The sequence below is a fragment of the Meles meles genome, chromosome 21 (genome assembly GCF_922984935.1).
Source record: "Meles meles chromosome 21, mMelMel3.1 paternal haplotype, whole genome shotgun sequence".
Lineage (NCBI taxonomy): Eukaryota > Metazoa > Chordata > Mammalia > Carnivora > Mustelidae > Meles > Meles meles.
The window spans coordinates 11,551,844-11,578,508 of NC_060086.1; the positions used below are offsets into that span (position 1 = coordinate 11,551,844).

Genomic DNA, 26,665 nt, shown 5'->3' on the forward strand with positions numbered 1-26,665 from the left:
TCTTTCCAGCTGCTGATTTTCTTAGAGTCTCACCTTATGTGTGTGCAATTTAGGTGTTAGCCAAGGATTTGGTAGGAGTTTATATTTGGGTCTATTTAGATTTTGGGTCTTGCTCCATTGTATAAGTTGATTCTACAATTTATCCATTGTAGTATTTATAGATGTTTGAGTTGTTTCTGGGTTGAAGATACAAATAAAGCTGCTATGAACATTCTTGTGCTCGTCTATTGATAAACAAATGTGCTCATTTCTCCTGGGAATATATCTGGGAGTAAAATTGCTATAGGTCACAGAGTAGGCAGATTTGTTTATCAGATACTGTCAGTTTTGCCTTTTATGGAATGTTTTATAAATGAAATCATACAATATGTAGCTTTTTTAGTCTGGCTTCTTTCTTTTACTGTATTTTGGAAATTTATCCATGTTATATCTGTCAGTAGTTAATTTCTTTTTATTATTAGATAGTATTCCATTAAATTCTTGAAATGAGTGTTTAGAGCATTGATTTTTTTTTCACCCATTCTTTTCTGATATGCATTTGAAGGCTATAAATCTCCTCTAATTACAGCTTTAGTTGCATCTTACATGTTCTTGTATACTATATTTGTTATTTCACTTCAAAATAATTTTAACTTCTATTGTGATTTCTTCTTTGACCTGTGGGTTATTTGAAAGTTCATTTCTTCATTTCCAGTATATGGACATTTTCTGGTTACCTGTCTGTTAATCATTCCTAGTTTACTTTTACTGTGGTTAAAGAGCATACTCAGTATGATTTCAGTCCTTTGAAATACAGTGAGCCTTTCTTTTGATACCTTTTTAACATACTGTTTGCTTTAAAAATGAAGTTACCAGATACTATATTCTATATATGTTCACTAGATCAAGTGTATTTATCATTCAGGTCATCTATATCTGTAGTGATATTTTTGTCTGCTTGTTCTAATCATTTACTAAGAGAAGTATATTGAAGTCTCCTGTAATTATTATTGACTTATCTATTTCTTTTTATAATTCAGTTTTAGTTTAAATATGTTGAGACCATGTTAATGATGCATACAAATAAAAATGTTTCCTATCTTCCAGATGAATTGAACTTTTTCCCATTATGAAATGATTGTTTTTATATCTAATAATGTTTCTCACCCTCTTTGACTACTTTGCCTTGTTTGGGTTTAATAAGCCTACATCAGCTTTCTTTTGGTTAGTATTTGCTATGTATCTTACTCCATCCTTTTACTCTCTATCCCTGTATTTAAGGTATATCTCTTATAAGCAAAATTTAATTGTGTGTTTTTTTTAATCCTAACAATCTTTATCTTTTAATTGGATTATATAGTCCATTTACATTCAGTGTAATTACTTTTTGCTCTATCTGTGTTCACGTCTTCAGTTGACCTCTTTTTGACTGGTTGTTTTTTTCCCTCTCTATTCACTTGATAGTTAGATGCTTTATTCTTTATTCTTTTCATGGAAACCCCAGTGGCATTTTTTCTTATCAAAGTCAGATGTTACTTGGCATTTTACTTTCATCTCAAACTATGGAAGAACTTTGAAACACTATATAATTCTAATGTATAATTTCTGTTTGTCCCACTTGTTTTCATAGGATGTTATAAATCACAATCAGTGGTAGAATAATTACAGTCTCCATGCAAGACATTAATTAGTACTGTGATACTACCACTGGCTAGGCATCTGGAGGAATGTTGGATGAAATGCTTACCCGATCGCTTTTTTTTTTTTTTTTTTTTTTTTTTTGCACTATTCCTCCATGCATGTTGTTACTGGTATAGTGACACTATACCAGTTACTGGTCAGTGATACTGACCAGAGGAGAACACCTCTGACCGCATCTAGGGACTGTGGGTGGACAGCTACTGAGGGCTATTCTTAGAGGCAGGCAAAGCCTTTCAAGTTTAGTCACATGTTCATGGTTACTAATCTGCCTCTGTACTAATTCAGTGCTGGTGACTTGTGTATTTAACATATCCCATCTGCGTGTAGTTTCCTTTTGCTTCCATTATATTTTCTCCTCATCACATTAGATATTTTGAGAATTGTCAGGAAAAAATATACCCTTTTTCTAACTACATTTTTGGTCAGGTTTACTTTAAAGGTTTTTTTTTTTTTTTAAGATTTTATTTATTTATTTGGCAGAGAGAGATCACAAGTTGGCAGAGAGGCAGGCAGAGAGAGAGAGAGAAAGGGAAGCAGGCTCCCTGCTGAGCAGAGAGCCTGGTCAGGTTTACTTTAATTCATAGCGTGTAACTTTAGGTCCACAGTAGGTTGGCTTCCACCTTGTCATTTTTTTGTCTGATTCCACTTGCAATAATATGGAGGAAGTAGTGTATGACTCAGTCAATGCTCTGTGCTTTCTGGAAATACAGTATTCTGATTATCCATGATTGAATATAAATGGAAATATGTATGCCTGCACATTTAGTGCCTGTTCTGTGCTACTCATGTCCATTAATAATCTCCATTTGGTTTCTCTAATTTATACCATGAATTGATGAAGAATTATCTAGTAGAAGATATATTAATAGTCCAGTGACTAATCTATACTTTAAATGAAAACTTTCTATGCGTTCTTATCAGTAATACTCTCTAATTTTATTTAACTGTTTAAAAGTCCATTCTGTTTATTGACTAAATTCATATCTTTATATAGTATTGTCCAAATTTTTGGACGTGTGTGTTCATAGCTCCTAAAATTGGAGTGATATCACTGTCAGCTATTTGTATGAATTTTAGGGAAAAACTGATGGTAGACATTGACTTTTAGCAATGTCAAGTTCATGATTTTGAAATATATATATATATTTAAATTACTTTAATATTGCCATTTAAGAATGTAATTTACTCAGACTGAGTCATATTACTGTACTTACTACGTGTTTCTTCCCAGAATGTTTACTCAGAACCTAAAAGGGAAAAAGGAAATGGTTGATCCAGTACATACAGTGCTATGATTTCTGAGACCAGCACATTGGTTCCTGTTTGGGTGTGTATTTAGTTTTGCTCCATTAGAATCTGGGCTGTGCTCCACCCTCTCCTTGAAAAAAAAATTTTTTCTTCTCAAATGTAATTTATGAAAAATTAGGTTACAGGGCTAGGAGTAAATAAACGTGTGTGATGCCACATTTTAGACATAAAGTAACACTTGCTGTATTTAAGAATAAACTTCTGTAGATTGAACATAAAGGCTGTTTTCATTTTCTGTTTCAAGATACACTTTTGGCAGCTCCCCTAATCACAGTAAAGATGTTTTCTAATCCTTCTTTTGACCAAGGACGGCTGCTGCCATAAAGTCAGCATTTAAATTCCACGAACTGTGAGGGACAGGAATAACAAGGATAAGGTCAGGTGTTCCGTTCCTGCCCACAGAGTGAATGGGCTGTTTCAGGGAGCCTTTCCACCAAGCTGCCTGAAGGGAGAAAACCGCCCCCGTCGGGAGGGGCCTCAGGGCCTGAGCACCAGGTTGGGCAGTGCTGGCTTTCACCTGAGAAACTAGCACATGCTTTTGTTTTGGCAACATGCTTCCCAGAGATCCACATTACACAAGGTTGTAGTGATAAAGTTCATGATGGTTTGGGAGGAAAAATGAGTGCCTTGAATGTGTAGCCTGAATCACTCTGATTTAAGCTCAATTATTTTTAGACTTTTTTTAAGAAGTAGATCTGACTTGCCAAGAATGGAGTGCTTACTTTTCAAGTAACTGAAGTGGGGATTTTGTTGCTGCTGTTTTTCATCTCCAGCCAGGAGTTATTTATGGGTTTAAAATGGATGTGAAAGTAACTCAGACTATTTCAGTATCTGAAATCACTAAATGACAAAATGACATATTAATATAATTATATTCTTGGTCACGGGAAGGCTTCCTTTGTGAAGAACTCTGATTTGTTTCATGTTGAGCTTTAGGAGAACTTAATTATGGGAGAAATGAAGTTGGTGTCATTCAGGATGGAGAGTGGGTATCTTAATAACTTGGTGTGGTAGGGGTGAGTGCTGGGGATGTGTCTGCCCTCACTCTCAGGTTTATCCAGCAGGCTATTCTGTTAGAGGTCCCTAGAATCACAGGCTGCTTAGGGACTTAGAAGTTATGTACCTATAACCTTATGAGGAGAGTCTCTGTCCCCATCAAGCCATGGTTATTTTTAGGTGGCGTTGTTCACGGTGGGCTTCATGCTGAGGAGTTGGTTTATCTGGGACACCACAGGGACTGGGGAAATGACCTGGTACAGTTGATTTTGAGGGATCCGTGGCATCCCTGAGGAAGAGGGTCTGGAAGAGAACAAACTGGGAGTCAAGAGAAATGATAAGAGCTTGAGGGGCAAGACCTAAGAGGTCCAAGTGGTGGGTTTGAATGTCCAAGTGGTGGGGGACAGACTAGGGAGCCTCTTTCCCCACCCCCATGGGACAGATGATTGGGCTCACAGAGACTTCAGAAGCCATTCCCACATACACTCTCTCCCAGGCAGGGAAGGGCTGGCACATTTGTTGCTCAAGGGAGCAGGATGAGTAAGGGGCGTGATTTCCCCCTAGAGGCTGGCCCAAGTGATGACACACATGCACAAGGGAATGAGTCTTTTGCTGTTGAGTGTGACATATGGGTGAAGTGTCCACCCCAAGGGTGTCAGCCCCATGTGAGCTGGCAGCCAAGAGCTGGGATTGGAGAATATGGGGCGAATTCACTTTTAGAGGTACCTAATGAGACATCCAGGTGGACATGTTCAGGAAGGGGCTGAATTTCTTAGTCTGAAGATGGGGTAGGGAGACGACACTGGCCATTTGAGAGTCATGTGTGTTTTTTTTTTTTTTTTTAAGATTTTTATTTATTTATTTGACAGAGAGATAGAGAGACAAGGAACACAAGCAGGGAGAGTGGGAGAGGGAGAAACGGGCTTCCCGACGAGCAGGAAGCCCAATATGAGGCTCGATCCCAGGAACCTGGGATCATGACCTGAGTCTAAGGCAGACACTTAACAACTGAGCCACCCAGGCGCCCCAGGAGTCACATGTCTTAACTCTTTCTGAAACAGAGCACCATAGTATCATTTGTGTAAAGGTGATAGCTGAAGTCACAGTCTAGTTGGTGTTCTTTCTCTTTCCCCGTATCTACCACGGTCTTAATTTTAATTCTTCATCTGGAGCATTTCAGTTTACCCAAGGAATTCCTACCAAACTGTGGGAGGGTCTACCCAACACATTTTGTTACACATGTGGTCTGGTGATTGTTCCAAGTGAGGTTGTTTGAACACATATGGTCTGGTGGTTGTTCCAATATGATACTATTTTTTCCAGTTCTGAGTTATCAGACCCATTTCATTCCTATAGATAAGTGAACAGAGAGAGGCTCTTGTTCACCTTTATCAGAGTTTAGGAGCAGAGATGCATCACACTGCCTCAAACTGCAAGAGATGTACTTTGGAAATCAAGTGGTTGTCTTGCTCCTTTTGGAGTAAAGCTCAATTCTGGAACATTCTCCATGTGACTGTACTTTTTTCAAAGAATTGATGTAGTCCCTGGAGATGTGAGGCAGAGCACTGTCCTTGTTGCATTTTCCCATGGTATTAATATTTTCCAAAATGATATAAGAACTAATATGAGAAAAAATAACCTTTATCTTTTATGCCTGACAGATAATCAGATTACTCTGGGGATTAGATAAAAATAAGTCATTTGTTCCTATAGTTAGTTACTATAATGACCATGATAATCTTGCATAAGAGAATTTAAAAATTAAATCAGATAAATAGATTCAGCTTAGGGAATGAGAAAATATAGAAAACATGATATGAATTTGAAGACAAAGTTGGCATTCTTTGGATGAACAGTGTTGTAGAGTAAGTTTGCTAGGTCCTGGGTCCCTCTGGCCTCAGCCCAACCATGGGCATGCCGTCGGTGTTTCTGACATGCCAGGGCCTGATGCTTCCAGGCACTGGAGGACAGCAGTAGATTGTGCTTCATTCCATTATTTTACTTTGTTTAATATCTTTACAAAATCCACACAGTGACTTTTCCCGTTAACATCTGGTTTTCTTCACAGGCCATGTTCTCATAGAGATTTCAAGTACCCACAAGAAACTCAATGAGAGTCTTGATGAAAATGTATGTAAACTATTTTTATACTTATAAAATAAAATATATTTAATTTCTAAATTTTATGTTGCTTCATGTCTCAAATCTGGTGTGACTTTTTAATTGCTTTTGTTAACAGTTCAAAAAATTCCATAAAGAAATTATACATGAGCTGGAGAAGAAGACGGAACTTGATGTAAAATACATGAATGTGAGTACATGGTTTTCTCCACCTCCGTGTTTGGAGGTGGGTATGGATCATGGGGGCCTGGCGTTCCGGGAGGCTGGGCCCGCCTGATCTCTGAGCTGGAGGAGAACTTGCTCTCACAGTTTATCCAGCAGCAGAAAACATGGACAGAGCTTAGTGTTGAGTATATACACAGATGGCATGAAACTGACAAGGTCCCTTGGAGCTGGGTGCCCTGTTTGCTTTAACACCTGGGCTCTTTATTAAAAAGCAGAGAGGAAAATATTGCAAGGAATCCTCCTGCTTCTAGAAAGCATTGTTTTCAAAGAACACGGGTACGGGGACAACAGCTGCATCTGTATTAGTGTAGCTGCAGCTGTTGCTTTCACAAACCAGCACTTCGGGATGCGGGATGTGGGTGGGAGAACACCATCTAGGGCTCCCCGGGGCTCCCAGGTCCATTCAGCAGAGACTGCTCCTGTGTGGTGTCCCTTGCCTGTCACCAGGTATTGATGACCCCAGCTGTTTGCTTCTTCTGCCTGACCCTCAGCCCTGTCATGTGGCGCTTTCCATCTCTCTCATCTGCTATAAAATAGCTGCTTTCTTTGCCATTCAGAGTCCCCTTCTCACCAAGACCCCCATGCAGCAGTAAGCGGCGTAGTTACCCTGAAATCACCCCACTGCCCCTGTGTGCCTGTGCTCTGTGTACTCTGGAGAAGGTGGCAGGACAGTCGACAGCGGCTGAGGGGGATGTAATGGCAAGCATTTTCCATACATTATCAGATTTTTATCCCTACAGAAACTCCATAATGTAGCCATTCTTATCCTCACTGTACAGATTAAAGGGAAAACATGAACTTTAAAGAAATAAGTAGTTGCTGAGATCACACAGATCTGGTGAAGGATTTCACCAGAATTCTAACCCAGGTCTGTGAAGCTCCAAAAACACCTTGCTACACAGCACCCACAATAATCTGAAGTTCTTGCACTTGTTCATTCTGTTTTTTAAAATTGTAAATCATAAAACAGAAGCATGTGACTTAATACTGTTTTTTTATTCACCAAAGCACTTAACGTTCAGTGTCCTAAAAAATTTGAGAAAACAAGGAATAAAAGAAAAGATGTTTTTTTCTTCTAAGAGCTTCCCTTGGGGTCAGTCGCCCCTTGTATGAACAGGGGACTTTAGGTCAGACAAAGCTACATGCTGAAGGGAGGGAGCGGTATGAGGTGAGGGTGTGCAGGGCGACGCCCAGTGGCAATGTCAGCCGCTGTAACTGCCCCAGCAGCTTGGGTGGTGCTGCGCTCAAATCAGCACAACATTTAACTTACAGGCAACTCTCAAAAGATACCAAACGGAACACAGGAATAAATTAGACTCTCTGGAGAAATCTCAAGCAGAGTTGAAGAAGATCAGAAGGAAAAGTCAAGGAGGACGAAATGCACTCAAATACGAACACAAAGAAATTGAGGTGAACTCTTCAGCACTATTTTATTTTGTTGAGAATTTGTGCAATTTACAGAGATGCTTACTTAGCTCAGTCGGCTTATATTTCATCCACTCACAGCTGTGCTGCTGTTGAAGTTAAAAATGAGCGTATTTTACTTGGTTTGAGCTGAAGGCTACGGAGTTTTCCAGGGTTAATAATTAGCCTCCTAAAAACATTGGCATTTTCTCCTGATTCGGGGGCGGTGGGGGGGGGGTGTTGGTAAGAGATGTGCCATGATTAGCGTTACTCTCCCCATGTTACAGTTGAAGAAAATGGGGCTTAGGCCAAGTCACGTGGTTGTTACTTAGAACTAGGGTTTAAATTTGAACTTTCTGGTTTCAAAGCCCTTGATTTTCCAATGGAACACAATCTTATGCCTGAAGCATGAAGTAATATTTTGTACAGATTGCCCAGCGCAGAATGTAAGGCCTTTGGCAACGTCCTTCCACACATGAGTCAGGGATCGTAATGGGAATGGTGATACCTGCTCAGGTCAGGTTCCAACTTTGTTATTTTATCTCATGTTTATCTGCATTTAGTGTTTACTCCATTTCAAAATAAACCACGTGTAAAGACGGCACAAGATAAATGTCTGGCTGTTCAGCTATTTGATTCCTCATGACATACTTGTATGATTATTATTTATTTTCCTAGTATGTAGAAACCGTTACGTCTCGCCAGAGCGAAATCCAGAAATTTATTGCAGATGGTTGCAAAGAAGCTCTACTTGAAGAGAAAAGGCGCTTCTGCTTTCTGGTCGACAAACACTGTAGCTTTGCAAATCACTTACATTATTATCATTTACAGGTGGGTTTGTGATAGCAAGTTTTGTTGCATTATTAATAATTTAATTTCGTATTCAAACGCCCTTGGAATGCTTCACTTTCCACATGAGTCTCAATGTAAAGCGGTGGGCCTAGTTTGCCGATGAGCAGAGATGCCAAAAAAATACCTCTTGGCCCATGTGGATATGTAAACTTTCAGAAATGTGAATGAAATGAGTAAATATTGCTTACAAGATTAATTTAGTAGTATGTATTTAGAATCTTTCATAAAATAATGCTTAATAATCGAGAATTAGTACTATTTTTCTTTTCTCACCTGCGAGTCAGCTTTTCTCAGACTCTTTCTGATGCATCCTCAGCTCAGTGTCTTCACCAGAGCATGGGATGAGTCCCAGGGGCCCCAGGCCCACCCCACCTGGGTAGTTTGAGTGTCTGCCATGGGAGTCCATGCACAGAGGTGTCCCTGGAAGTTCTGTCCCAGCTGCAGACCCATTCACAGCATGACAGTTGTGGTTCCTTTTTCATTCCTCTTCAAGGTGTTTCCTCGTGATCTCATCACCTGCAGAACTGGCTTAACTGCCCTCCTTCCAGCACACATGATTGTGAGGTTTTACACCCAGGAATCATTACGAGATATATGTTACTTTCCTTTCCTTTTTTTTTTTATTATAAATTTTATTGGGCCTGTATAAGCATCTAAAATTAGCATTGAGTAAAGTCAAATATTCATTGTTATTTACAATAATTTAGGGAGTATTCCATGGTAGAAGCTTCCTAAGAGCTTAAAAATAAGGCAACTTCCTCTTTTTCAGGGGAAAAAAACTTGGCCTTGTGTGTACCCATCAGTCATATGTTACACATTCCATAAAGTTTTGCAACTTTAAGGACCATTCATCTACCAAATCTAAAGCCCTAAGATCTAACATTGTTAGAGGAAAGGAAAGAATTGCAGTATTGGACGATCACTTTGTACTCGGTTCAGCAGTGTCCGTTTCCATGGTGAGGGTGTCCTGCTGGACAGGGTCATAAGTTAAGTGACCCTGAAGCTCTTCCTGTGGCCTAGCCCTGCCAGTGTTGGGGTGCTAACTCTGTTAAGGCAACCTGACCTATTTGCAGAGAGCTCTAGTTGGTGGCAGACGCCTATGCTTAACCTTGGATTCCAGTTACGCTTTTTAGCAACAAAGTCCACTTCTTTTCTCCACTGGAAGGGTCTTCACCTCTCAGAAAACCACTTCTGTGCCTTCCTTTTTTCTGGCTCCAGCATCCTAGTCCTTTTAGTGGCTCTTTGGACAAAGCAGGCCCAAGCAATCAGCGTGTCAGGGCTACAGTCCAAGGCCATAGGTGGTTTGGGGTGAGGGTTTTGCCCTCTCTTAGGAGTGGGAGGAAGAAAGCACTGATCAGCATCTCTGGGGTCACTCGGGAGACAGTGGGGCTTAATAAGATCGCTCAACCCTTCCATTTTCCTGTTTGAGCTCGTTCTGCTCAGTCTCCAACTCTGCCTTCACTCTGAGGGAGAGGGCAGCTCGTGTAGGACGGGGGGGCCCACGGCTCCCGCAGCAAATAACATGGGGCAGAAGCGCATAGATGGTTAAGGGCTCCCTGAATTTGACACAGAGCTCTCACACTTCTGGTGGCAAGCCAGTAAAACATAATCACTAATATTTGACATGACTTTTCTCAGCTCCTTGAACAGTACACATTTGTGTTTTGTTATGTTTCCCTCTGATTCACAGTCTGCAGAATTACTCAATTCCAAGCTGCCCCGGTGGCAGGAAACGTGTGGTGATGCTACCAAAGTTCCTGAGAAGATCATGAATATGATCGAGGAAATAAGGACCCCGATCTCTACCCCCGTGTCCGGGACGCCCCAGCCCTCACCGATGATCGAGAGAAGCAGCGTGGTAGGGATGGGTTTTCTCCGAGATTTCAGTTGTGTGTTTACTGATAGGACTGGGGCCAAATTTGCACGAAGGATGAAGGCCTTCAGTGGTGGCAGTCACAGGTCCTTCCCTCCTCTAGGGCCTCCCTTGTCTCACTCTGATCCCCTTACCTTCAGACTTGACCTTAGCTATGCAGTGCTCAGCACTGCGTAGTGCTGTGTCCAGCTCTATTATCCTTGTTTTGGAAATGTTATTTTTACTGTTTTTAATTGTAATGATTCTAACTTCGTAAGTTTATCCCCAGTGAAGGAGGCATAGGTGTCTTAGAAAATAATTAGCAAAAGTCTGGTGCCATTCATCACAACATAATGCACTTCAGAAAAAAGTAGCCACCAAAGTATTCAAGGTAATGAAATCAAACATTGTAGTTTGCCACTCCTTGAACCTTGGCTTTATTACTTTGTGCAGACATGGAAATTTGGGTCCTGTGCATAGTTTATACACAGGGGTCCACCCTAACCTCTGAAATGAAAGCAAAGATGCTAAAGGCCAGTCAGCAACCTACAGAGTAGCTCCATAACCGCGTGGGGATAAGAGGAGGGCTGTCAGAGGGCCAGAAACACTGAAGGAGTCTCAAAGAGAGAAAGGCAAGATCAGTGTGTGGAGAATCAAGAGAAAAGAAAATCTCAGCCCCGAGCACCTGCAGGGCAAGACTGCAGCAGAGGGCAGAGCAGTGAGCTCAGAGCCAGTGAGTATAAGAGAGGGCGGAGCATGGCATGTCGCGTTCCTGTATGTGGTTGGTTCCAGACGATTCACATCCTCTAAGCTGATCAGTTTCTTCCTCCTATCCCAACCAGTAGGCAACAGGGGCTTTGTCCACCGGCCCAAACTGTGTTTCTGTAGAAGAGGCCGGGCACCTTCCTGGCTGTGTCTTCCCTGTCCCCACCTACCTCACTGCAAAAACGAAAGTAGGCGTTATACAGACTAGGATAAATAGGCAAAAGAATAGGCAATGCTGTACAATACAGAGAAGGACAGATAACCAGGAATCCCTGAACAAGTGAGGAAAACCAATATCATGAAAAGACACACTGAAAGAAGAAACGGGAATAACCAATATTGGAGGCAACGGAGGCAATAGGGCAGAGGAGAAATCTTAAAGAAATGAAAAGATACTATGTCCCCAGAGGAGAATCAGCTAAATATTTTGGAAGTTAAAAATGGATTATTATTCACAATTGAAATGTCTGGGATTTGCTCCAGCATATTTCAGGCACAAGGGAAGATGGGTGTAGCATATACGAAACAATATTGGCCATGAATTTTTCATTGTTGGAGCTGGGTGTTGGGTACAGGGAGATTTATTGTGCTGTTCTTTCTCCTTTATACATGCTTGAAATTTTTCTAAAATAGCTTTTTAAAATTTTCCTTCCCTCCCCCCCCTTCCACAAAGAACAAACAAGAAAACCTCCACACCAATGGACGGGCTCACTAACAGAATGGAACTGCTTGGGAAATTAATCCAAAGAGCTCTCCCAAAACACAGAACAAAACAGAGAGACGATGTAAACATCATAACGTTAGACAGATTGGAGAAACCCAAATGCCTTCTCACAATCATCTCCAGATGTCTAATGGGGATCTCAAAACTTAACTTGTCTAAAACCAGATGACTGATTTTCTTACTCTAAACAGGCTCCTCTGGTCTTCCCCATCCAGAAGATGGCAGCTCCATCCTTCCAGTAGCTTGGGCACAAATGTGGACTTCTCTCCCTCTCTCTCCCCACGCCCTGCCTCCTCCCCGCACCCCGCACCCCACAGCCAACCCCTGGGCATGCCCTGTTATTTCTACCTTCACAGCATATCCAAGTCCAGCCACTTCTCACCCCTCCACTGCCCTGACCATGGTCCCTGCAGAGATTACTGGAGTTGACTCTGCCTAGTCTTTAACACAGCAGCCACAGTGAGCCTGGACAAATGGGAAAAAACAAAACCTTGAGAGATTGTGGTCAAGTTGCAGAGGGGATAGAGAGAAAATTCTAAAAACTTCCAGAGAGAGGGAAAAACAGATAACTTAGAAAAGAGAACGCCACTGATACCAGATTTCTTGTTATTGAAACAAGATCTTGGAAATCAATAGAGGAATGCACTCAAAATTCCTTGGAAAAGTTATTTTAAACATAGAATCCTGGGGCACCTGGTGGCTCAGTTGGTTAAGTATCTACCATCAGCTCAGGTCATGATCCCAAGGTCCAGGGTCCTGCTTCACAGGGAGTCTGCTTATCTCTCTGCTCCTCCTCCCACTCATTCTCTCAATCTCTCTCAAATAATAAAATCTTCTTTAAGAAAATAAATGAAGGGGCACGCACCTGGGTGGCTCAGTGGGTTAAAGCCTCTGCCTTCAGTTCGGGTCATGATCCCAGGGTTCTGGGATCGAGCCCCGCATCCGGACTCTCTGCTCAGCAGGAAGCCTGCTTCCTCCTCTCTCTCTGCCTGCCTCTCTGCCTACTTGTGATCTCCATCTGTCAAATAAACAAATAAAATCTTTTAAATAAATAAATAAATGTAGAATCCTGTAGCTAAGAGGCACCTAAGAGGGAACCTAAAATCCATAGAGACAGAAAGTAAATTAGTGGTTGCTAGGAGGTGGTAGGAAATGGGGAGTAATTGCCTTAAAAAAAAAATGAAGACAAAAATGAAAAAAAGAATGTGGTATTCTTGAAATAATAATTCAGAATAGGGCATTGCCATCCAACCAAGAGAACTTTGGGAAGAAAGTGGAATTTAAAGCATGTTAAAATAGTCCTGGGAATCTCTATAATTCTGTCGCTGTGTTAACACTAATATTAAACTAATGAGGAATTTTTCACAGGTTGGGAAAGATTATGACACTCTTTCTAAATATTCGCCAAAAGTGCCCCCAGCTCCTTCAGCCAGAGCGTATACTAGTCCTTTGATCGATATGTTTAATAACCCAGCAACAGTTGGACAGAATTCAGAAAAGATAAAGAATTCAACGGGTAAGATATTTATTTTGATTTCTTTTAAAATACCTTTTTAGGGGTGCCTGAGTAGCACATGCAGTGGGCATCTGACTCTTGGTTTTGGGTCCTGATCTCGGGGTCGTGGGATTGAGCCCCCAGTCATCCTCTGGGCTCAGTGGGAAGCTGGCTTGAGATACTTTCCCTCTGCCCCTCCCTCTGTTTGCATCCCCCCATCCCAAATAAAGTCTATAAAATTAGCTTGGTAAAAATAAAGCACCTTTTTAAATTTTTTTAATAATTTGGATAAATGTTACCCCGAGGTAGAGGTAAATAAACATATGTGTTAGCACACATTTAACATTGCCTTGTTGAAAAAAAAAATTTTTTTTAAGATTTTATTTATTTGAAAGATAGAGATCACAAGTAGGCAGAGAGGCAGGCAGAGAGAGAGGTGGGGGAAGCAGGCCCCCTGCTGAGCAGAGAGCCCAATGTGGGGCTCGATCCCAGGACCCTGGGATCATGACCTGAGCCGAAGGCAGAGACTTTAACCCACTGAGCCACCCAGGTGCCCCCCATTTTTTTTTTTTCTTGAAGATTTTGTTTATTTGAGAGAGCAGGAGCAGGGAGGAGGGGCAGAGGGAGAGGGAGCCTGATGCAGGGCTCAATCCCAGGACCCCAGGATCATGACCTGAGCTAACGGCAGAAGCTTAACCAACTAAGCCACCCGGGCACCTCTGCCTTATTGAAACTTATACTTCAAAGTAAGTAAAGGTCTGGGTTTATTATAAAACCGTAAGACATTTTATAATTGGCACATTTCTTTGACAAATTCTAATTCCATGTACTGACTGATGTTTATAGGAAGGAAACTTACTATGGAAAGGTGTTACATTTTAAAATGGGATATAATGTACAAAGAACCTCATATTATGTGCCATATTTGGTGGCAATTGTAATGAAATTTCTTTTTCAATAAAACAAACTATAAAAGTTCACATGACAAAATTATGGTTATTGATCTTACCAGTAAGCTTAGTGTATTTTTCATCATGTCTAACAGAGAACTTCATGCTTTCTGCACACTTAAGTTCTAACTGCTTAAATTTCTTAACTCTGTTGATGCTTTTTCAATAAATCAGGATAAGTTACTATTCGCAGAGATTTCGGACAGGTTTGCTTATGCTCCGCTCTGTGTAGACAGAGTCTGGCACCCAGAGACCCCCTCTCCGTGTGGGGTATCTCACCGGCCCCTAAGGCATGAAAGTCATGGCAATTGAACCAGAGCTGCTGAGTGAGATCAGAGAGGAGAGTTTCAGGAGAGCAATTTTGTTTCTTTGGAGTGGTCAGTATCAGCTGGTGCCGGAACTGAGACCCAAAGGTACAGCCAGGCACTCTTCACGTGGTGCCGTGACTGTGGAGTCAGGCCACCCACACCCCATGCTGGCCTGCTAGCTGGGATCCCGGTGCGTCACCGCGGACTGTAACTGATAGCCACGCCTTCCCTCAGAAGCCGTGACGCATTGAGAGCGGGGACTGGCACTTAGGGAGGGTCCGTAAACATGCTGGTCCTCCCCGCGGCCCTGCTGCGTTCGCAGGTGAGATGTTGAGCAGTTGCACAGCAACAACATCTGCATTTCCAGTCTCCTCTTGTTCTTAGCGGGATTTGCGTTGATGCCCTACGCTGCCTTGGGGTTCGTGTTGGGAGAGTAGGGCAAGGAAAGCATCAGACCCTCTAGCGATGCGTCATTTTGCCTCTGATTGAATCAGAGTGCGGTGAAGCTTGGCACGCACTGTGTCGTCTCCGCCTGGAAAAGAGCATTTAGCCCCAAGGGTCCTCCTCGGTGGGAGACCTCAGGCTGTGGTTCTGCCTCAGTTCCTCGTGGTCCCTGCCCATCCAGGCAAAGTTGAAGGCGTGGAAATACAGCACACGCTGAGCAGCAGCAGGAGGAGTGCTGGCAGGCGAGAGTGGGTGGCTTTTCTAGGGTTTGCTTGTTTGAACTTGTTAACAGTCCTTGAAAGGTGACCACTGCTGTGCTCATTTTCACCAGATTCTTCAGATGATCCCAGTTTACCGCGATCAGTTTCTGTTGCAACTGGACTGAACATGATGAAGAAGCAGAAAGTAAAAACCATTTTTCCACACACCGCCGGCACCAACCAGACCTTGCTCAGCTTCGCCCAGGGAGACATCCTCACGCTGCTCGTCCCTGAGGAGAAGGACGGCTGGCTTTATGGAGAGCATGACACCACCAAAGTGTAAGTCTCGGGACAGATGCTGTCCCCACAGCGGTCAGGGCCGCCCAGGGCTTCAGAGAGCTGTCGTATCTCCATTCAGTGGCAACTTGTCTTTGCGGTCACGGGAGCATTTTTACCAAAGTTAAGTTCATGGTTTAGTTATGCTTCTAGTTTACTTCATTGCAGTTACTCTGTCCCAGGCTATTTTCTGTATGTGTTTGTGTGTCTGTGCATATAGAGATGAATTTGATAATGAACAGGTCATATGAAGTCTCCTCTGAAAGTAGTTTAAATAATTCTTGTTTAAAAACAAAAACAAAAAAACTTGGGATTTCTCAAGGATAATCTGCACGTCAGGTGGATTTTGTTAAGATTTAGCTCATAAATAGTTTAAATGCCAGCATCGTCATTTCAGCCATGAGTATGTGCACAGGCCTTACTATAAGCTGGTTAAATTGGTTTTCTGTGTAGATTATTCAGCTATTAAATAAATGTGGAAAAAAGCCAAAAAAGTAATCCAGATGAAGCTAATGCTGTACATAAAATGCACATTGTGTGATGTGAAAATGGACTGGTCTGCCCCTGAGCTATGCCTGAGCTGTTCTGTACCCTGCTTATCCTTCACTTGTCAGCTGCTGACCCCACAATCAGGCCTTTTTTTTCTCCTTCCTCACCTGTAGGAGGGGCTGGTTCCCAGCATCCTACACGAAGTTGCTGGAAGAAGATGCAAAGGAGGCCGTGAGCGTGCCCACACCAAGGTAGGACCTGACTGTGGCTCCTGTTTCCCAGTGACAAAAATCTCGTGTTTCTGGGCATATCAGAATTCTATCTCGATTGTGTAGCGGCCCCACAGGGAGACCTCCAGTCGTGTGGGAGAGTACGAAAGGAGGACTCTTACCCCGCGGCTCTTCCCTTTGTGGTTTCTGCTGCAGGGACATGCTCCCAGACTCTGCTCCTCACCCTCCTGTCAGCCTTCTGGAACCACTTACTGCCTCCCCGACCCCCACCCCCCACCGACTCACTAAATCCAAGGTGAGCGTCATCGCCGTCACTGCTTAGGAAGTGCCACATCGCCTTACGCCGACTAGCTTGTTTAATTCTCAGAACAGCCTGACGACGTAGGTCCCCACTTTAAAACTGAGGACACTGAGGCCCAGAAAGATGGAGCCAAGGCTGGAACCCAGGAAGGTCTTTTCCACGCCTAGCTATGAATATTTATGTGGCTGTCAGCCGCTGTGGTTGGTTACCCTGTGGGTCCTCAGAAGTGACACATCCAGGGGCACCTGGGTGGCTCAGTCGATTAAGCGTCTAATTCTTGATTTCGACTGAGGTCACGATCTCAGGGTCATGAGATCCAGCCCCAAGTCGGGCTCCCTGCAGGGCCTGGCGTCTGCTTAGGACTCTCTCTCTCTCTCTTTCTCACTCTCCCCCTTCCCCTCCCCCGCCTCTCCCCTCTCTACCCTTCTTGCCACAAGAAGGAAAGAAAGAAATGACACATCCACACTGCACTTCTCATCTTTACCCTAAACTGCCTCGTCCTCAGTGTTTCCCGTCTCAAAGAAACCCTCTAACCGATCCAGCTGTCCCTGCAGACCTTTGAGCACCACACTGGATGCCCCCTCCAAGGCCTGCTCTGTGTCATCTGTGTGTCCTCATCCCTGGCAGAACAGCTCACCTGCCACCAGGCCAAGGAGTGAAAACTGCATTTTGTGTTTATGACGTTAAAATGCTGAGGGTTCTTTTTGGGGGCTTTTTTTTGTTTTGTTTTGTTTTGTTTTTCAAATCTGAAATGCTCAACACTTTGCTAAGGCTTTTGCTATAGTCTTCATTTTCTTACTGATCTTAAACTAATCAAGAGCCAGTTCTTAATTCAGTTTTTTTGAGTATAAACCAGTAAAAACATCACGGTATTTTTCATGTAGCTTATCGTGTGCGCACACGCAGGTCTCGTCCTCGCCTCTCTCACGCCGTTTGATTGTTCATCTATTGTAGTTCTGGCCCCGGGATATTTAGGATGTTTGAGATTCAAGTGGCAGGATCTTCTGTAACTTGTATTCTCTGCTCCTTGGTGGGTAGCCCGGCCCCGGTGAGGAGCATCAGCACCGTGAACTTATCTGAGAAAAGCAGTGTCGTCATCCCCCCACCAGATTACTTGGAATGTTTGTCCTCGGGAGCGGCTGCAGATAAGAGAGCAGATGTTGCCAAAAGCATCTCTACCTTTAAAGCACCGGTGTCCAAGCCAGAAGCCACATCTCCTGTGAGTGAAGCTGTGCGGTAACATGCCCTGCACCCCGACCGTGAACGGCGGTGGTGTCCCTCGGCTGTCCCTTGGGTGGGGTGGGGGCTGGCACGCTCTCCTATCTCTTCACTCCCACCCTCTCACACGGCTGCTCAGCTTCCTGAACTTCAGTCCCGGTGTTTGTATTTTATCTGTAAATGTAGCTCCTCCGGTGGTATCGGGTGTTCTCTCCTCGCCTTTGGTCCTAGTGGCAGTCTGTCAGTCTCCTCACCACTTTTTCTGCATTTTCTTCAATTTTCATACCATTTCCTGAAGGGAGACTTTAGGTTAAAAGTGGTCACTTTATCTTTGTTGCCTTCAGAAAGTGCTTCTTTGTACCAGGTAGTGGGTAAACAGCGTATCATGTACACTCTCTGTAATCCTAAACAACCCCGTAAGAAGGCCGTAGGGGCCACGGGCTCCCAGAGTCCCTTCATTCCTGTGGCACCTGCGTCTGCTGAGCACGGGTCCCTGGTGTTGGCTTTCAAGGTATAGAGATACACAGGACCAGTTAGTCGCTCTTTTGGAACTTAGAGTCTAGTGGCGGGAAGCAGATGATGAGAAATAACAGTTACCAGAGATGGAAGCTGCAGAGAATTAAAACAAGGTGAGATGACAGCGGGTTGGGGCGACAGCTCACAGCGATGTCACCGGTGTGCGTGCAGGTGCTTATGAAGGGGAGCAGCATTTGGGGGGGAGTGGCGTGAAGCTGGACCGTGAGGGGAGACAGGCCTTGGTCGCTGGCATCCAGGGCAAGAGAGCTTTAGCCGGGGCGACTTCCTACACGGCCAGGGCAGCGCTCCCTGCGTTTTCCTGTTGATCTGGGCAGCACACGACTGTGTCTGCACCCCTGAGGAGGGGACATTGAAACTGAGACCTGAATGGCAAGAAGTCCATCATGTAGGGGTGAAGGGAGGAGATGCCCTGACGCAGGGAGCAGAAGAGGCACATACTTGGCTCAGATTCAAGACGACGGAGAATTGAGAAGGTGTGGGGTCCATGTTCTCATTTTTTTCTCAGGATAGATTCTACTGTAAAGGGGACGGATGGAGGAGAGGACAGTGACTGGGAGGGTGAGAAGAGCACACACAGTGTGTGGGGCCGAGAGCAGGGAAGGCAGTGAGCAAGAAGCCGTGGGCGCGGGCAGAGGTGCACACAGACTGGGCAGTTCCTGCTTGAGGATGGCGACTCAGTGGGGAAGTGAGGGCATCGGCGGAGGGGGGGTGGGTGGGGCGAGCCAGTGTAAAGAAAGCAAATCCGTGAAACAGGTGTTCTGAAGAGTGAGACCGCGCATGTGCTACAGAATACGGGGACTGTGGGGGTAATGCTGATGCCCATTTACGGTTTGGGGTCATGATTGAAAACAAAGCCAGACAGTATGGTGGTTCCTCCAACACGTAGCTGCTCCGGCTCCACGGAGAAGTACTGAACTGGTCGGGGGTTACCAGGTGGTGGCGCTGGGGGAGGAGCAGGGAGTTCCTGGTGTTTGCATGGGTAGGATTGTGGTGTCCCACACCCTGGCATTGAGACGGGACCGGGAACAGATCTGGATGGTATGGGAAGGGAGGCGTGGTGGGGTGCACGAACCTCTGTGAGGCTGCATAGTGGCTAGAGTGCAGTGGGAAGGAGCTAGGAGCTGAGGGTCAGAGAGTGGGCTCGACTTCGGGAGGCTGTGCCGCGGAGCAGCGTGCCCAGGGCTGCACCGCGGCCAGGCGGCTTTAGAGCCCGCCTCACCTGTGCTTTTGGCAGCTTCCTTCCAGAAACAACCCTGGGTTCTGTTGGCGGTCCGCAGCCAGTTGGTGCATTGATACCGGCTACTCTTTTTTCTTATGGCCATTGTATGGGCCTTTCTGTAGTGCAGGGAGAGGCATCTCCCTGCTTCTCATGGGAAATGTGGCTCCACGGCTCTGCCCCATCATCAGTGCTACTGGTGGCCTTTGTTCAGCTGGGAACGGTGCATGGGTGCAGTCTCTGGAAACACACACATAGAATGGGAACTCGTAAAATATGCCTTGCATTTCGTTGTGAGCCTTCGGGTGTTTTGGAATATGCCTACCTCATCATAAACTGCAGTGGTGAGTTCTGACCCGGGAAATGCAAGGTTTTTCAATCTCACTCAAAAATGTCTTTGGCTCAGGGCGCCTGGGTGACTCAGTAAGTCAAGTGTCTGCCTTCAGCTCAGGTCATGATCCCGGGGGTCCTGGGATCGAGCCCCGTGTAGGGGTCTGCACTCAACAGAGAATCTGCTCCTCCCGTGATCACTCAACGTCTTTGGCTTCTCAGATAAGCACACTATATGATACATTGTTTGTTCCTTCATCGTTCCAAGTTACTTCAGATACTTAACAATTATTTTCAAAAGAATGACACACAGCTGTTGAAAATGGAGCTTTTCCAGTCTGTCATCATGGAAGACAAATTGCTTGGATGGACAAAGATATCAAATGCTGTTTTATTAAATGCCCTAGAACATTTTAAAACGATATTCAGATTCTTTGGAACTGACCTTAAGACATTTTTGAAAAGCAAAAATTCCTTTTGCTGGGGCGGGGAAAAAAAAAAAACCCTTAAAACTTCATGTCTCACAGCTCAGGATCCAGGAATACGAGGTGCTCTGTTCTGGGGTGACCTGTCTATAGTGCCTTCTCCTATTTTTGTTTGATTCCCAGCTTTTTTTTTTTAGGGAAAAATTCAGACATAATAAAAAGTGGAAAGAATAATCTAATGTCTCTCACCCCCAGCTTTCACAATTGTCAATTCATTTATTAGCCTTTTTTTTTTAAAGATTTATTTGAGAGAGAGCACACATGTGTGTTCATAGATCAGGGGAGGGGCAGAGGGAGAGGGAGAGAGGATCCCAAGCAGACTCCAAGCTGAACACAGAGCCTGAGGTGGGGCTTGATCCCACAGCCTATGAGATCTTGGTCTGAGCTGAAACCAAGAGTTGGATGCCTGACTGTGCCACCCGGGTGCCCCCCAAGTCTTTTTTCATCTTGCCCCTGGCTGCACACAGATCAATTTGATGCTAATTCCAAACTTCGTTAGTTCATGTCTAAATACCTTAAATAATACCTTTTATTTTTACACGACCAAAATACCAATTATCATATCTTTAGAAATTGGCGGTAATTCCTCGGTATTATCCATCAGTCACTTCAAATTTCTGATTATCTTATTAAAAATTGAACAGTTTCATTCGAATCTGGATCCAGGCCAGCTGCATACATTGCAGTTGGTCACTGAGTCTCATGACGAGTGTTTTTTATCTAAGGTCTCCCTTCTCTTTTCCTCATAACTGATCTGGAAGAACCAGATTATTGGCCCTGGAGGGTGGCCCCAGGCTGGATTTTGCTAAATGTATTCACTGGGGTCCTTCACCACACTCCCCTTTCTCCTGTCTTCCCCACCTGGGCCGGAGTCAGTGTCGCTGTTTTGCTTCTTTGCGAAGAGCGTTTTTCGTTAGAGCTTTTCATCGGTGGTGGCCGCAAGTCCATCCGGAGGGACACACCTGTCTGGTTATCTCTTCTTTTGTGATATTGGCAGCTTCGATAATAACCACCTCACTCCATTACTTTAAGGTTGTGTAATGTCTTTCAAGATAAAAGATTCTCTCCCAAGTCTTCATTAATACTGAAATTATAAGTGAAAACACTGACATTTTAGGGCACCTGGGTGGCTCAGTCAGTTAGAGGGCTGCCTTTGACTCAGGTCATGACTCCAGGGTCCTGGAATCGAGTCCCGCATCAGGCTCCCTGCTCAGCAGGAGTCCTGCTTCTCCCTCTTCCACTCGGCCTGCTTATGTTCCCTCTCTCACTGTCTCTCTCTCTGTGTCAAATAAATGAAATCTTTAAAAGAAAAAAAGAATTGTACACTTAAAAAAAAAAAAAAAAGGCGTGTTCAGCACTTCACAGAGGTACAGAGTTAGTACCTGCAGTGCGGGCACCTAACCTGGGTAACTAATGTTGTGCGGCACCAGCCTGCTGTGACCAGCCACGCTTCTTTCTTAAACACAGCCAAGTGGCCTGTGAAGGTGTGCCGCCTGGAGGGGATCTGTGGATCAGAGTGAGACCTTCCCCCTGGAATTGATCCGTTGAGCATTGACTGACAAGCTACTGTGGTCCAGGGAAACAGAGGAATAAGGCCGGCCTAGAAGCTGAGTCCAGTGAACGGTGTGTTTATTGGAGCTGTGCAAAGAGGCGACAGAGGAGGGAGGGAGGGAGCGGGGGAGGACTCGGGCTCCTGGCAAACATCAGAGGGGGCATCTTGGAGGCAGGTATTTGAGCCAAGTTCCAAAGGAAGAGCTCTGACAAAACACAGAGCCTTCCAGATGTGTGTTCTGGGAACTGAGGTGGCTGGGTATGGTCCAGGGCCATAGCCAGGTAAGTGGTGGGATGAATAGGCCAGGAGAGAAGCACACGGAGCCAGGAAGTGTGGGCTGCATGTTACCCTTCCTCCGTCCTCCTGGCTGGTATCTGCAGGTGGTGGTGTCCTCGGGGTGCGCCCTGCAGCCTCAAGATGGGGCAAGAGGCTGTGCGGTTGTCCAGGGAGAGTGGGCAGTGGGAGTCGTGATCAGTGGAGATGGGAAGGGGTAACAAGTTAATTCGCGAGGTAAGGACTGACAGAGCCAGTGACCAGCTGGTGTAGCCTACTCGGGAGAAACCATTGTTCTCTCTTAACTCTGGAAGCAGTTCTGGTTTGCTCACGTTCATGTATTCGAGAGCTGCTTTTTTTTATTTTTTAATTTTGAGCTCCAGATTTTTGACATGCAAACATTAAAAAAGGAAAACATTTTTGGGCAACCCTCTCAGGTCCCCTCCCTCCTTGGGAGCTTTATACTATCATTTGGTAAACTTTCCTTAAAAAGCGGGGGAGAGGGAGGAAGGAAGGAAGGGGAAGGAACTTTGTTTTGTGCACTTAAGTTACACATGTAACTACTAGAAAAACATTTGTTTGGGGGGTTCTGAATAATGCAAAATAATCAGGGCCCTGTAAGTATGATCATGAAGTTACTTTATGGTTTTTTTAAGTACCTACAATTTGAAAGACCCGTCTTCTCACTTTGGGGGGAAAAAAAAAGTAGTTTTCTTCCATGGGTGGAAGAAATTTCAGTATTTGTCTACTGTATTAAACATAGAAGGAAGTGGCATTATGGTGAAATTTTTTCTAAAATTCTAATACAGGGGCACCTGGGTGACTCAGTTGATTAAGTGTCTTCCTTCAGCCCAGGTCATGATCTCAAGGTCCTGGGTCGAGCCCCGTGTCAGGCTCCTTGCTTAGCTGGGGGGGGGGGGGGGGGGGGGGCAGAGAGAGTCTGCTTCTCCCTCTCCCTCTGTGCTCTCTCAAATAAATAAAATCCATATAAATAAAATTTTTCTAAGAATCTAAAAAAAATAGAATTCTAATGTAAATAAATTGATAAATTATCACACTCTTGACACAGAAATAAGGATGCTCTCCAATTAACAACACTTATTGATAACCATGCACTTAAGTAAACAGATAAATGTTTTTTTATCTCAAATATTGCCATTTGCTGGATAAACAGATGCTGAAAAGAAGTTTCCTTTAAATCCACCTTGCAATCACAGCTGCAGGTCTAAGTTAAAGAGCAAAGTCCGAGTTTGTAAAAATGAAAATATCTAATCATGACACCTTATTTAAAAGTAACACTCTTCCTGCTCATAAAAATAACCCAGGGAATTTTTGTTTTGCTCCAAAGTATCTGTAATTTCACTTCCAGGATGACCACAGTTAGCACCACGTTATATCTCCTTTGCGAAAACTATAGGTAAATTTATTTTAAATATTTTACCCTCCCGGGCGCCTGGGTGGCTCATTTGGTTGAGCGACTGCCTTCGTCTCAGGTCATGATCCTGGAGTCCCGGGATCGAGTCCCGCGTCCGGCTCCCAGCTCCAAGGGGAGTCTGCTTCTCCCTCTGATCTTCTTCCCTCTCATGCTCTCTCTCACTGTCTCAAATAGATAAATAAAATCTATTAAAAAAAAAAAAATATTTTACCCTCCCTTCCCAGCACACGGGAGAATCAGAGCATTTGCTCCTATCAGAAAGCATCTGTGAGTGCCACACGAGCCCCAGCACTGCCCCGGCTGGTATGTGATGCGAACAGGGCCGATCCAGCTTTCTAACCTCGCAGGCTGGGAGGCTGTGGGAGAGGGGGAAGCACAGACGGAGAGCAGCAGGCCCCACAGGTCCTTACCCTGACTGGTCCTCCAGTTCTAAGACCTCAACTGTCTGCTTCTCAGTGCTCCGCCCCCATCGGAACACTTGGTAAGACAGATACCACTGTCCTCTTGTGCTGTTCCTGAGGCATCGAGAGGTTGCTTTTTTTGTCTTTGTGATCTGGAGGATAATGGAAAACAGTTAATGAAGGTCACAAGAAACTATTAATTGGCTTTTAAAAATCAGCAAAGGCCACAAGGTTTGAGGGCCTCCCTGAGCAAGGCACCCCCAGCCATGGCTTCAGCGGCCCCTCACCCTCTTCAGGACAGTCACTGTTCCTTATCTGTAAGACCATAAAGAGGGTAATAACCCAAAAGTAAGTACACCGTGCTTCACAGATGCACAATGAGATTAAAAGACTGATTTATATTCCACTTCTATCATGAACTTGTTTTGAAGTAGTATTTCAAGATCCCCTGCAAACTGCAGACAAACCCCACAGCGCCATCCTGGGAGGACAGCCCGTGTGCCTCCGCTGCGGACCCCGTGCTGTCAGAGGGGCTGCTGCATTTCCTCACTATCTGGTCAGATCCGGAGCTCCAAGAACAAAACTGAAACATGCAGGCCCGCCCCAGGGAAAGACAGAAGAACTGGTTTTGCTCCAAAGAAATGACCTCAGGAGCAGGGGAAGCTCCTGTCGTCAGAACAGGCCTCCCAGTCTCGGTAGGCTCTCGCAAGAGCAGCAGGAGGCCCAGGATCTAATCCTCCCGTATCAGGGCCTGGGCAAAGGCGATAAGTGGAGAATTTATGGCCAGACAGAAATGTCCCAGGCCTGGGCTGCCCAGGACAGTAGGCCGTTGAGCACTGGAAAAAGTGGATACGCAACTAAGGAGTTTGTGTTTGTATTTAATTTTAATGCGAATAGTCGTATGGGTAGTGGGGTATACCCATAGTGGACAGTCGGGGATCGAGCGTCCGGAACAGAATGGTGTTCCATTTAAAAGCCCCATCTAGGAACGTGCTGGTTGGGAAGCATGGAGCGTGACTGCGGCCTGCCCGGTAGCCCCCGAGGGCTGGGCACACGGTCCTAGAATTTTGTATCTCAGAAGTTCTTCCGCCAACCAGCTGATAATTTATTTTTCCTAAACAAAGATGTTTAAGCCAGCTGATGATGGTGGGGAAAGGGATGTTCTATCTCAGCCAAATGCTGGCATCCACGGCAGCTGGCAAAGCATCTTAATGCTTTTATACGTATTTTTTTCTGTACAGCCGTTCGTTAACGCCAGTTACCTGTAGGGTTTTGTTGAAGCACCAGGATCCTTCGGCTTAAGTACACTGAACACCCTACTGTAGGAGGCCTACAGGGGTGCTCCTGCACCCACCACCCCAGTTCTGTGGCGGCCCCGGAATGTTCTGAGATACCCGCCTCTCCCCGGGGGGCTGGGGGGGGGAGTTCCCCGGGACCGAACTGTCGCCGCAGCAGGGTTGCTGCACATGGAGAACTGGGCTCGGAAACGCTCCTGGAAAACTCCGCCCCGCTGCGCACAAGCTTGCTTCTCACAGCGATGGCCGCCTGAGCGAGGGGCCCGGGGCGCGGCTTCGTCTGCACCTACTCTCCGGGGCGGGCACCTTGGTTTCAGAAGAGCCCTGGCCCCAGGGCGGTTGGCTTTTCCCTGTCTGGCCTTCAGTGTCATTTGAGGAATAAGGGGTTGAACTAGTTGGAGGAGATGATTGAGGAGATCCGCGCCGCCCGCAGCCGAGGACCAGCATCCGCCGTGAGCGGTCAGGGCTGCTGGTGGTGCCGGAAGAGCCGAGCTCTAGCGGCTGCGGACAGCAGGGGCACCGCTGGTTCCATGGAAGCGGCAGCGCAGGGAGCGTCACTACGAAGGCCGCCTCGGGGCCCTCTCATCACTCACTCTGCCTTCCGGTAGCGGGCTCGCCACTCCGCGTTCTCACTGGGCCACGGAGGTCCCTGTCTCACCTAAGTGTCTGCCTGTGGCCAGAAAATGGGCTACACTGGGTGGTCTCAGCTGACCTGACCACCCATAAGCTGGGACCAAGGAGTCCCCTTGAAGGCACAGGGGCACGTGGTAGACACCGGAGCAGAAATCTGGATAGTGGGACAGGGAGGGGGACGGACGGCCTGTGACAGTGCCCACTCAAGGTGGACTCGGCTTTTAGGTTTTCGGGGGCAAGAATCACAAGATGTGTCCCCTTTCTGCCTTTTCCTACTCAGTCACCGTCAGCTGGCTGTAGGCTGTTGCCGGTCGGGCCGCAGGCCTTCACTGCCCCTGCTGTCGTATGGGTATCCTGGTCCATGCTCATGACGTGCCTCGCCCCCGTTGGGTCCTGGGTTCATCACTCGATAGCCCCGTCTTGTTGACACGCCGGTTGCCCGGAGGGGACGCCTGGCAGTGCCTCCGAGCCGTGGGTTCTGGCTTTCTGTGAGGCGTAGTGCGGACTCCCAGCAGGGCCCGCTGGGGTGTGACTTCTGCCTGTTGCCTGTATGACCTTAGGGAGCTCAGCTCTGCAGACACGCGCTCGCACATGCTGTGTGTCCGGAGCT

The 26,665-nt window shown here is 45.4% G+C and overlaps 1 protein-coding gene across 1 annotated transcript in view; it reads left to right on the forward strand.

Moving 5' to 3' along the window:
• BAIAP2L1 (BAR/IMD domain containing adaptor protein 2 like 1) overlaps positions 1-26,665 on the forward strand; it is a 91,959-nt gene that overhangs the window by 60,421 nt on the left and 4,873 nt on the right. The window contains exons 4-12 of the mRNA XM_045992983.1: positions 6,053-6,114; positions 6,224-6,295; positions 7,603-7,740; positions 8,413-8,565; positions 10,277-10,444; positions 13,296-13,443; positions 15,456-15,663; positions 16,323-16,400; positions 17,719-17,899. Of these exons, the coding sequence (XP_045848939.1) occupies positions 6,053-6,114; positions 6,224-6,295; positions 7,603-7,740; positions 8,413-8,565; positions 10,277-10,444; positions 13,296-13,443; positions 15,456-15,663; positions 16,323-16,400; positions 17,719-17,899 (1,208 nt within the window). The remainder of the gene's footprint in view (positions 1-6,052; positions 6,115-6,223; positions 6,296-7,602; positions 7,741-8,412; positions 8,566-10,276; positions 10,445-13,295; positions 13,444-15,455; positions 15,664-16,322; positions 16,401-17,718; positions 17,900-26,665) is intronic.